This window comes from Conger conger, chromosome 18 (assembly GCF_963514075.1).
Source record: "Conger conger chromosome 18, fConCon1.1, whole genome shotgun sequence".
Classification (NCBI taxonomy): domain Eukaryota; kingdom Metazoa; phylum Chordata; class Actinopteri; order Anguilliformes; family Congridae; genus Conger; species Conger conger.
Genome location: NC_083777.1, coordinates 31,484,569 through 31,496,792, shown reverse-complemented (window position 1 = coordinate 31,496,792; position 12,224 = coordinate 31,484,569). Strand labels below are relative to the sequence as shown.

Sequence of the window (12,224 nt, the reverse complement as noted above, 5' to 3'; positions counted from 1 at the left end):
AACTCCTGTAGATGACTAATAGGAAGGACCAAAAAGAAGCCCAAGCAATGTAGTTGATGATCTGGTCGGTCTATAATACTTGCAACAGTTTATCCTACAGCTGTACAGAAAGAATGTAGGAGTTGACAATCTGGTTGATTTACGATACTTGTGACAGTACCGATCCTAAATCTGGACAAACGGAATGCATGAGTTGAATATCTGTTTGGTTTATAAAGCCTGTCCTGGAGCTCCGCGGCTCTCCCTTTGTAGAACATGACCGCAGCGGGCTGTTAGCCTCCTGTGTGTAAACATTACACTACATAACATTACATTAATGGCATTTGGCAGACGCTCTTATCCAGAACGACGTACAGTTGATTAGACTAAGCAGGACACAATCCTCCCCTGGAGCAATGCAGGGTTAAGGGCCTTGCTCAAGGGCCCAGCGGCTGTGCGGATCTTATTGTGGCTACACCGGGATTAGAACCAACGACCTTGCGTGTCCCAGTCAGGCTACATTTCACACAGTCGCTGCGACTTTTTAGGCCAATCCCCTGGTAATTGTAATTTAGCGCCCATCCAGTAGCAAAAATACCCAGCTAGCTAGGACTGAGGCGCTTTATTTTAAAACTATCCAGTTTGTTAGTCGGAGCTACAAATTTGTGGGATTTAAGTAGCGTGCTATGCAGGCAGTATCAAGGCTACCATACATTAATACATGTTAATATTTTTGTCGTTTTTCTATTTTTTACGGAAATTACGACAACAGCGCACATGAAAAAATATCTTTAAATATACTTTTACAAGAAATTATATGACATATAATACAATATAAAATTAGTCTGAAGACAAATATTGTAAATTAGGACATTGTGTCTCAATATGAGCGTAACGGTAAATAGTTTCACACAGGCATTTATTAAGGCACCTACTCCCTGCGTCCGCTTTCAGAAAACCCCGTCGCACGCCTTGGAAGTCCTCTTCTCATGATCCGCCATTAGCAAGAGGCTTGTGGTGAGTTAGAGCTCTCGACATAAAGGAATAAATGTTATGATTTTTTGGTAGTTATTGGGTATCTAACTGTCACTAATCGAAATCCACGCACTATTTGTTCCATTTTGCAGGTGGATTCGATTGCAAAATGCAGATTTTCGTGAAAACCCTTACGGGGAAAACTATAACCCTTGAGGTGGGTACTCCGGCCGGTTATCCCGCTAGCTAGCATGTACCATCAGTCAAGTCCACACTTAACATACTTAAATTGAATGATCTTACGTTCTGAAGCTGCCTGTCCCAAATGTTAACATTACAATTTATTCAATATACATTTAAATTGACCGATGTTTTGATAGTTACTGTGGTTCTGTGGTAGGGGGCGAAGATTTATAACTTACACGTGTCTGGCTAACGTTAGCCAAATTAACTAGTCGTAGCTGGCTATGGTGTATTGGGCCTACCTACATTATCGCGTTCATGTTGCATACGTATTATAACGTTAAGATTAAGTTGACCAACAGATAGTGAGACTGTCTATATAGCCAGCCAGCAAGCTTGCTACAGTAATTTCCACATCCTGGTATGCTCCTTGGCTAACTGGTCCATGATGCGATGTATCGTGGCTTCCAAGCAATTGGTCTTTTCACATGGTTTAATGCCCAATGTTGTTTGGCTATCATCCTAGTGTTTATTTAGCTTTATATGCTGCATAAGTGTCTTGTAAATGTTACTGAGCGGGGAGTAACTAGGAGACACCAGGACTTTGTCAGCAGCTCAAGGTGGGATAATGTGTTTGTGAGCAGTTGTGAGACTGATGCGACTCTAGCTATGTATTTAATGTTCGCAGAATCGCAGTAGAAGTAAATTGATGTGTTTCTTTACATTTTAGGTTTAAAATTCAATTTACCTTTCAGGTTGAGCCTTCAGATACCATCGAAAATGTCAAGGCCAAGATCCAAGACAAAGAAGGTGATTTGTGTTCTGGACACCCGTTTCTGTAACGCCTCTTACAATTGGGGGGGGGGGGGGGTGTGTGTATTTGGAGCATCGAATCTGAGTTCTTACTGGTCAAACTCTTCTCAGGCATCCCACCTGATCAGCAGAGGTTGATCTTCGCTGGGAAGCAGCTGGAAGATGGACGCACTCTGTCTGACTACAACATTCAGAAGGTGAGTGCCTGCAGACCCTGAACGCTAGTCTGTCTTCTGAGTCGCAACGCACACTCTTGTAACAGCAGTGTGGGTTTGGGGAAGCACCAGAGGGGTGTTTCACAAAGCAGGATTACGGAGTTATGGAAGCACTAAGCTGTTTTCCATGAATGGCAGTAATGTGGTAGAAAATGGTGCAGCTCCTATTGAACTGCGTGGCTTCTAAAAAGTGGGTTAGGGTCAGGTTTGGGTTACTGGTGATTTGTGTGTGTGGGGTTAGAGACAGGTTTGGGTTACTGGTGATGTGTCTGTGTGGGGTTAGAGACAGGTTTGGGTTACTGGTGGTTGTCTGTGGGGTTAGGGACAGGTTTAGGTTACTGGTGGTTATGTCTGTGGGGTTGGGGACAGGTTTGTGTTTGATGTGCCTGGGCAATGTTAGCGTAGCGGTAGCTGCCCACGGCGGGGTCCTGACTGACCGGGGCGGGTTTGGCCTCCAGGAGTCCACGCTGCACCTGGTGCTGAGGCTGCGCGGCGGGGCGAAGAAGAGGAAGAAGAAGTCCTACACCACGCCCAAGAAGAACAAACACAAGAGGAAGAAGGTCAAGCTCGCCGTGCTCAAGTACTACAAGGTGAAAGTCTCTACCGCCGTCTCGCTAGGAGGGGAGCCGTGGATCTGCCTGTGCCATCGTGGAACTGTGATCTAACGTAACTTCCTGAGCGTGTCTCTGCAGCAGTACAGTGCTGAAGTAATTAAGTCTGAAAGTAATCAAATTTAGGGTGGGGGGGGGGGAAAAGTGGTGAATGGTAACACTGGTACTTCACTCCTAAACCTACAAAGTACATGATCAATAGCGTGATCAATATTAACAAGTTTGTTTTGGATTCTCCCCTTGCATTGACAGTTCTGGAGCAGATGGGGCAACCTGTCTAATTGGGTCAGAAGTTTTGACGACCCTGTGGTTGTGTAGTTGCTGATTGGTTGCCGAGTGGTTGTGTGGTTGCTGATTGGTTGCTGAGTGGTTGTGTGGTTGCTGATTGGTTGCTCTTTGGCTGTCGCAGGTGGACGAGAACGGGAAGATTCACCGTCTGCGGCGGGAGTGCCCGGCTGATGAGTGTGGTGCCGGCGTGTTCATGGCCAGCCACTTCGACAGGCAGTACTGCGGCAAGTGCTGCCTGACCTACTGCTTCAGCAATCCCGAGGAAAAGTGAGCCCAGGACTGTATTCAATAAAGCCTTCACACCCATCCGCCGTGTCCGAGTCTTTCTGTGAGCCCTGCTCCTGTTCGAGCTGAACTCCACACCCATCCGCCCTGTCCGAGTCTTTCTGTCAGCCCTGCTCCTGTTCGAGCTGAAACCTGCGCGAAATTTAACATGCCAGTGTGCTAGGTGTGGTTCCAGGGGAATCTGTGGGTCACCGACTCCCATGCACTAGGTACTCCGTTACATTACATTAGTCATTATCCAGAGAGATGTACAATAAGTACAAAGTGCATACCCATAACCAGGGGTAAGTGCGCTGAAAGACCCTAGAGGGAAGTACAGTTCCAAATGCGACAAGAAAAGTTGGGAGGGCTTTCACATGCAGAATGTAGTAGATGATCAACAGTGGAGAGGGCATTAAAATGCAACCCCTCCGAAGCAGGGTGAACTTTAACATGATGTTTACCCTAGCGATGAACTGTCTGTTTTGCTGGGCTGAGGTTTGTGTGTTTATTCCAGTTGTCTGGCTAATTTTTAAAAACGCTGTGACCCTTTCAGACCAGCTAGGTGGAAGTGGAGTGTGTGCTTCACGTTGAAAATAAACTTTAAATAAAATAAATGAATTTACTACTGACTGACGCCTCGGCCATCCTGACTGCCAATGCTGAAGAGTTTTCGGGTGACGACATGCATAATCGTTTCTCTTCTGGCAACTGGTGCGGTTAATTTTATAGCAGCAATACATTCTGCCAAATACACCTCAAACTGCGTTTACACAGCCCTTCTACAATAATGTCTCAGCTGTGGTGAGATTGTATTCTGTGACGGAACCAATTGGCACATTAGTCACTCATCAGGGAGGCAACTTGGGGATACTTTTCTGATATTTCTCACTACATGATCCACGCATATTGTTAATATTTTCTAGATAAGCTAGCCATTATCATTTAAAAAAAGCATTACTGTTTAACTAAAATGGCTGATTTGTGACATCACTTTCACATCAGAATGCAAGGACAGAATATGGTCCAATTCAACTCAATCAGAAAATCCAGCATGCTGGTTCTTTGGTCAGAAGGCAATAACTAATTTTAAGCTTTTTATTTCAAATTCCATATCAAAAATTTAACGCTATTAGGCCTATTAACACTAGTAAGTAGGGGGCTCCTAGCATGGTGAGAAATCAGGAAATAAATCCTTTATTAGGAACACTATACTAATATTGGGTAGGGCCTCCCTTTGCTCTCAAAACAGCCTCAATTAATTATGGCATGGATTCCACAAGATGTACAGAGTGGTTATCTGAGTTACCGTAGCCTTTCTGTCAGCTCAAACCAGTCTGGCCATTTCCATTGACCTCTCTCAACAAGGCGTTTACGTCGGCAGAACTGCCACTCACTGAATGTTTTTTTTGTTTTTAACACCATTTTTGAGTAAACTGAAAATCCCAGGATATCAGCAGTTACAGAAATACTCAAACTAGACTGGCACCAAGAATCATGCCACAGTTAAAATCACTGAGATCAGATTTCTCCCCCATTGTGATGGCTAATGTGAACATTAACTGAGGCTCCTGACCCATATCTGCATGATTTTGTGCATTGCACTGCTTCCACATAATTGACTGATCAGATAATCTCATGAATAAATAGGTGTACAGGTGTTGAACCGCTTAAATGTAAATAAAATCAAACGTGAAGTGTAAAAAAAAAAACAAAAAAAAAAAACGTTTTGTTATTAGTGATTTTAAGATAATAGCAAAAATAACAAAAATAGGCCGTGAAAATAAAGCCCAAATTAAATTTGTATGCCAACCAGTCAAGCGAATAAAACGAAAACCGTCAAATGTGGATAAAATTCCAATATGGCAACCCCGCTGTGACTTCGTTATGCACATGCGTACACGATATGCGAAACCGTGCCCTAAATGCAGCCATGTTTGTGGGGTTTCTAGACCGCGTCTGCGTAGTGCTGCCAGCCTGCCACGCTAACATTGAATGGAACTGTACACACGGTATTACTTAGTTAAACGAGTTATTTAGTTGTACAAGTGACTGTATGCACCCTAATCACCAACTACTCTAGCTATTGATCTTAAATATTACTTACGATGGCGTCATCAGAGCTTCGGAAGGAGTTGGAGGACTACCTGAAAAATCTTAATATCGAAACTGTTTGCGTGGAGCACCCAGAGGTAACAATGAATCACGAACAGCTACTTTAATGCTTATATTTCATTTCACAGTATATGGTAATATGGCACCGTTATAACGTCTCTAGGGCATTTGTTTCAGATCGGCAACATTTGAGGACTTCTAGCTAATGATAATGGCCAGGTGCGAGATTAATTGCGCTACACTTATTTGCATTTTCCCAGATCGACTTATAAAGCAGTAACTTACGGCGTCAGAAGCGAACATTCAACACTGACAGAGTCAGGGGTCTTCCTCTTCCGAGTGCCATTAAAACAAGACTGTGACAGTTAGCGGTAGGGTGGGAGCATATTCTTCAGCATATGTTGGTGTCCGTCTGTGCACGTGTCTGCGCAGTGCATGCGCCGACTACGAAGCAAAGGGAAGATAATACGTAGCGAACAAAAATCAGTGCATCCTAATAACACTGGAGTGCGAATGCATAGTGGGGAAGCGATAGGTTTGCAGTGGTTGCGATGAAACATGTCTGGTGCTGTTGAAATGTAGGAATTCCTGCAGTGGTGCTATACCCTAAATGAACACCTGGTGGAGCTAGATGTCATTGTTATTTTCTTGTTAACACTAAAACTTTGGTGTAAAATGTTAATTGTTGTCATCTAATTTAATGACGGTTTTAATTTAGGAGTGGACCTATATCTGCATCGATTTACTTTAATGTTAAACGTGAATCTCAACTGTGGTCTTATGAGTAAACAACTATTGAGGTTTATCTTAAATTTAAAAAATGAGTTCTGTCCACAGATATCATAAGACGGTAGGTATAGAGCTCTCCTCTCAGACTTCCATATCTCATATCATAAATTTACTGTATTTGTATTTGTTATTAGTTTTAGCATTTCAAAAAATGCATATGCAGGATTTTTCTGCCACCAGTTACCCTGGCTCAATCAGCTAATTAGCCATAATGCACCATGATGGATTCACTCATAAATTAGACCACAATAAAATACTGCAAGACAAGAACATTTATCAGCTGCTGTTTATATCACGGAATGTGAATCTAACCGACAGATCGAGTGAATTATTGGAGTAATAAAAACATTATGCTTGGCATTCAGAGCAGAAGTTGGTCTGAAAACCAGGAAAAGATAAGACCCACCTTGCCCATCTCTGTTCCAGATAGAACCATAACATTCTAACACTCTGGTCTCTAACCCTGGTCCTGGAGAGCTACAGGGTCTGCTGGTTTTCGTTCTTACTCTGCACTTCATTAATCGATTAGAGCAGTCGATTACGCAGTAAACCTCACCTGGTTACCTGGATCTCAACAAGGTGCTGATTTTAAGGTGAAAACAAAAACCAGCAGACCCAGTAGCTCTCCAGGACCAGGGGTCGGAGACCGTTCGCCAGTGTTCTCTCTCGACACGTTCTCCAGTGTTCTCTCTCGACACGTTCTCCAGTGTTCTCTCTCGACACGCTCTCCAGTGCTCTCTCTCCCGTCGCCCCTTCCCCAGGTGTTCACCGTGGAGGAAATGCTGCCACACCTGCAGCACCTGAGCGGCGCGGTGACCAAGAACCTCTTCCTGAAAGACAAGAAGAAGAAGGGCCTGTGGCTGGTGTCGGTTCGGCACGACCGCGCGGTCAACCTGAACGACCTGGCCAAGAAGCTGGGTCTGGGCAGCGGGAGCCTGCGCTTCGCGGACGAGGCGGCCATGCAGGAGACGCTGCGGGTGGGCCAGGGCTGCGCCACGGCGCTGGCGGTCTTCGGCGACGCCGGCGGCCGCGTGAGGCTCGTGCTCGACGGCGACCTGGTGCACGGCGGCCACGACAGGGTGTACTTCCACCCCATGACCAACGCCGCCACCATGGGCCTGACGCCCGCCGACCTGCTGAGGTTCCTGAAGGAGACGGGACACGACCCCGTTCTGCAGAGCTTCGATTAGGCGGGGGGAGGGAGGGAGGGGGAGAGTGGCCGTGCTCTGAACCGCACACTAATCACACTACAGTTCAATGTAAAGCTGCCTGACATTTAGTATGAGTCGTATGAGTGGTATGTTAGTATGCGGTTTGGAACCCAGCCAGTGTTCCTCGAGTCTGAAGGTCGCTCAGGCTGTCTGTGTGAGACGGTGGTGCCCCTGGGTGGGTCATCATTGTATGGGCTCATGGGTGTGGTTAAGGTTGGAGCTGAAAATGTATTGATGTAAGATTCATCTCAACAGAGTTCGCAACACTCTCTTCTGAAACAGTCAGCTCCAGTAAATACCAATATAATTTTATTCTGTAAACTCTGGTGTCTGGTATGGCCTCCTGGTGTTCCTCTGTTCTGTTCTGTTCTCTGTTCTGACATTGAAGATCACGATTCATATGCGACTGGACAGAAATAAAGCCCCTTGTTTTTATTTTATCTTTTATTGTGCAAAGCAACAAAGTCATTTGATTTTGATTCACCTCCCGTTGTTCTCGGTAAATGGTAACAACACAACCACAGTGAAGACGATTCTTATTTCTGGTGTCTCCCACAATATTACAGATTTAATATTAGCTCCAGCAGGTCTGCTGTGTTGGGTTCCTGTGTGGCATCTGCCCTGCCCCAGTTCTGCCCAAATCTGTTGTGCTTATTAACTCTTCCAGTCCCAAGAGTCATTTGGCACTCAGGCGTAACTACGGTGAAATCCCAATTCATATTGGACCTTATACACTTAAAACCAATCAAAATGACTCCTACTTTGAGCCCCTATTAAAACCCTACTAAATTTTCTCACCCAAAGCCACTTCATACTGGTGATTATTATTGTACATAATTATTAGTTTAGTAAATTGGTTGCAGTGTCGTCAGAAAAAAGCAATGTGGTCACTACACATGCAAGATGATATACCTGAACTGACATTTTTCATTTTGGGAGATCAAGGTAACACATTTCTCAGTCAGCGATATTTCCCGCTAGGGACAAACTTCTTGTAAACAAAATGAGGGAGTTATCCAGAGAAACCTGTGCAATCTGTAAAAAACTGACATTTGTGAAAAAATGGCAAAATCAGCATAGGTCTCTAAGGGTTGAAATACGTACATGGATAAGTGGTGAGCACTGAACTCTCCAAAGAAACAGAGGCTGCTGCTTCACTGCTTTCTCCAGCAGGTGGCAGTGTCTGCAGTGGTTTTCTACACACTGGTGCATTTCACATGAAGCCTGATTAAAAAGCCAACCCCTGGTAGCAGAACACTCCCTGCACTGTGGGGAAGTAAGACCATCCTACAAAGGGCGCTTTCACTAGCTGGAGGAAAAAAAACAAAAAACCATTTCCAACATCTAACCTGGACTACAACAGCCTCCTTCTTCTTCTTTGGTGCTTGTAGATTTCACCAGTGGCAGAATTCAGAGACCTTTCGTTGGATCTAGTTCATCTCAGAGCTCTGTAGTACAGAGTAAGGAGTGATGGGGCAAACTCATCATTCTTACAACAAACATCCCAATTCTTAACTTCCTGTGGAATATGATGTTTTCTCTTTAACAGGATTCAGGGTGTCTGCTGGAGGCAGTTGGAGTGTAGTGGGGAGTGAACTGGCTCCACAGCTGATGGTGTGAGTCCCCACTGTAGCACTGCTGTTGTGCTCTTGAGTAACACTTAACCCAGGGCTCCCAGACCTTTTTCTGAAGCGACACCAAACGAGTGTTCACCAATGTACCCGACCAACCACAACTCTCTCTCTCTCACACACACACCTTGTGCCTAGCAACACAGTAGCCATGGCGATATTGGCCGTATACCACAGCCTCTCACGCCTCGATTTAATATCAAAGAATGTCAGGTAAGTTAGTTCCTCGGGATAAGAGCATCTGCTGAAAAAAAACAACAAAAAAAAAAACGGCTGATTCATCAAATAAATATAATTAAGTCATTACAGGCAGTGTTGCGGAGGAGATGGGTTATCAGACAAATAAAACACTGGCACGGTTCACATCAAATGCGTTTATGTCTGTGGAAAAGGAAGCGGACTGTACACAATCGGTCATTCGCATCGGGAACAAAAACCATTCGACACGATCGCCTTCTCCGGCGGCCACATGCAGTCCGTGTCCCACACGTCCGAGCCTCGTTTGGCAGAAAACGCGATACAAAAGTGATCCCGTCGTGATGTTTTGGTACATCACGGGGAGAAAATGGAGAATTTGGATCCACATCCGTTCTGCGGAAGAAGCGCGTAGGTTTGACCGCTCCACGCAGGGTGTCTAGACTCCGTTTCTGTCGTTAAAATGATCCGCGGGTGAATAAACACAGACGGAGCCGTTCCCGGGGAAAGGTCTTCGCACGTGGCGTGTTTGAAGAGTGAAGTTGGACAGCGACTCCGTCCGACGTGTTCCGGTCCTCTTGGGTCCGTGAAAAGCTTGGCAAGTTTCCCCAGGAGTGGATGTTGGCACAGAAATGCCCGTTTGTTGTGTGTGCTCATTAGCGGTGTGTCAAAACCACAAGGCAGTGCAATTAGCCACTGGCAGTCAAATGTTCACAAAAAAACGGTAAACTTGTCACAATACAATTCATGAGGGAAGCGATTTCTCCTTGATTCAAGGAAAGGCAGGCAGTCTAGTGTTGTCTACCGAAGGAGTCTGATGACGATAAAAATAAAATAAAATACACCTTTTTTTCTGGCTTAGACCATCTCAGTAGACCAGATATAAAAAGGCTTCAAACCGACAGCTGGAAGGTCACTTTTCTTTCTGAATTGGGAGCAGACAGGAAATAATTGACAGGTGGGGACACAGAAAGGCAGAGAGAGAGAGAGAGAGAGAGAGAGAGACAGAGAGAGAGAGATACATCAGCAAAGACACACGGACAAAAAAAGACGTGTCGAATACATTCAAAAAGGCAAACGGAGGGAGACAGGGAGCCCATCGGACGGCCGAGCCATGCAAAACCCAGCAGCACAAACCCCAACGGCCAATCAAACGCCACCATTATTCACTTTTATTACCCAACAGCTACAGGCGAACAAAACGGTCATGGGAATTCCCCACGGAACAGGCATGGGATGAGTGGCTGGTGAGGTGTCGCGGGAACAGGGAGTTGTTTTGGGGAGTGCGCATGGAGAAGGGATGCAGGGGGCGGAATGGCGGCCATTTTATGTTCACACACGAGGACAGCAGAGACGCGGGGCGAAGCCGGGAAGCAGCGGCACATCCACACCAGTCACCGTGCAACAGCGCTGTTAGGGGGTTAACCTGGAGCTCCCCGTCTCCATGGATACCGTCGTCAGGGAAACTCACCGGTGGAACCCGCTCCTGCGGGCGAGGGGAGGGTGGGGGGGGGCTGTGTTTAGGAGCTGGGGCGTTCCCCTGTCCTGCTCTGGGACTGCCTGCGGGACTTTACAGCCTCCACATCTGCAGAACAGAGGCAGCGCGTATGACACACACACGGGACAGGCCCGGATCGGCGGCAGCAGTAAAGACAGCAGACGCAGAACAACACGGTCGCACTCTCCTCGGCCGCAGTCAGGCTCCTGCTCACTCCACAGCGAGGGTGGCTGCATGAGGCGGTCACACTTTCACACTTGTTCATTGTGGGGACCGACCTCATGAATATGAGCCTGAACAGAGGGACGCCATTTTGACTGCAACGGTTAAAATGGCAGCCTCAGGACAGACCTGAGTCTCGCACGCCGCACACACAATATGCCACACACTCGCCCCACAGACAAACTATACACCACACACATACCGCACACACAAAATACGCCACACACACTACGGAGGACATTCCACACACACACACACACACACAATATGCCACACACTCGCCCCACACACAAACAATACACCACACACATACCGCACACACAAAATACGCCACACACACTACGGAGGACATTCCACACACACACACAAACACACACACACACACACACGCCACACACACACCTGCACCAACCAACCGCAAATGATCAGCTCTCAAAAACAAAACAGTTCAGCGCTGAAATGATTAAACATGCGTGTTAATATCAAGTGTCATACAATGATTAGAAATACATGATAACTATCTCAGAAACTTGAGTTTAATTTGGTTGTATGATAACTTAACATGAAACAATATGCTTTCTTCAACACAAATCAGAGCGCAAGTGGATTATGTACATTTAAAAAAAGATATGAACAGCCTTATGAAACAGAAACTGCAGTGTCAGCACCTTTCCCTTCTCTGGCTCAGTCTCGGTGAGTGTATGACATCAGCAGGGCCCTTACGCACTCCAGCTTGTTTCACAAGTTCATATTTACAGGCAGGAGAGGAGACTCTATGACCTTTTGAAGTAGCACATTACTGCCCCTCACCAGCCACTGTAGACAGACTTTCTACAGCACCAAAACCTGCCGCAAAGTGTAACATCTTTAACGCTGAAGACTTTGTGTTGTTAAAAAAGAAAAGATGGCATTAAAGTCATCAGCCATTCACATTTTTTATCAATAGTTTTTTTGGCATTGATCACATTACATTTATCAGCTACTGCGTCACACTAAGTTCTGTACAGTATGTGTGATTTTTCAATACTGGTGTGTCACATTTTACCTGTCTCCTCTACACCTATATCTCACTATATGAATACCTTATCAATTCCACAGATTTTAATGCAGAATTTCCCCTATTGGTTGTTGATTTGGGTTTAACAAAAACAAATAATTATCAAAATAATCATGGCAGATACACACTGTTCAGCATGCAATAATCCAGTTGAAAATAATTACAATGCAAAAATAAA

The 12,224-nt window shown here is 45.5% G+C and overlaps 3 protein-coding genes across 5 annotated transcripts in view; 2 read left to right on the top strand and 1 right to left on the bottom strand.

Annotated features, from left to right (window-relative positions):
- Nucleotides 1-924: 924 nt before the first annotated feature.
- On the top strand, nucleotides 925-3,370 carry LOC133118705 (ubiquitin-ribosomal protein eS31 fusion protein-like). Its single transcript, XM_061228863.1, has 6 exons — nucleotides 925-996; nucleotides 1,107-1,171; nucleotides 1,893-1,947; nucleotides 2,062-2,147; nucleotides 2,624-2,755; nucleotides 3,186-3,370. The coding sequence occupies exons 2-6, from the start codon at nucleotides 1,124-1,126 to the stop codon at nucleotides 3,333-3,335; spliced, it is 471 nt and encodes a 156-aa protein (XP_061084847.1). The 5' UTR covers nucleotides 925-996; nucleotides 1,107-1,123; the 3' UTR covers nucleotides 3,336-3,370.
- Nucleotides 3,371-5,229: 1,859 nt separating this feature from the next.
- prorsd1 (prolyl-tRNA synthetase domain containing 1) lies at nucleotides 5,230-7,883 on the top strand. The gene is made up of 2 exons (XM_061228862.1): nucleotides 5,230-5,520; nucleotides 6,994-7,883. Exons 1-2 carry the CDS (start codon nucleotides 5,437-5,439, stop codon nucleotides 7,420-7,422), a joined length of 513 nt encoding a protein of 170 aa, XP_061084846.1. The 5' UTR covers nucleotides 5,230-5,436; the 3' UTR covers nucleotides 7,423-7,883.
- The window catches only part of ccdc88ab (coiled-coil domain containing 88Ab), an 81,166-nt gene continuing 76,811 nt past the window's right edge, over nucleotides 7,870-12,224 (bottom strand). For 2 of the 3 annotated variants that reach the window (XM_061228861.1, XM_061228860.1), the window contains 2 exons: nucleotides 10,741-10,854; nucleotides 7,870-10,194 (listed from right to left, as the gene is read on the bottom strand). In XM_061228861.1, coding sequence (XP_061084845.1) covers nucleotides 10,790-10,854 — 65 coding nt within the window. In that variant the 3' untranslated portion in view covers nucleotides 7,870-10,194; nucleotides 10,741-10,789. The remainder of the gene's footprint in view (nucleotides 10,195-10,740; nucleotides 10,855-12,224) is intronic. The other variant, XM_061228858.1, reaches the window with a different exon arrangement.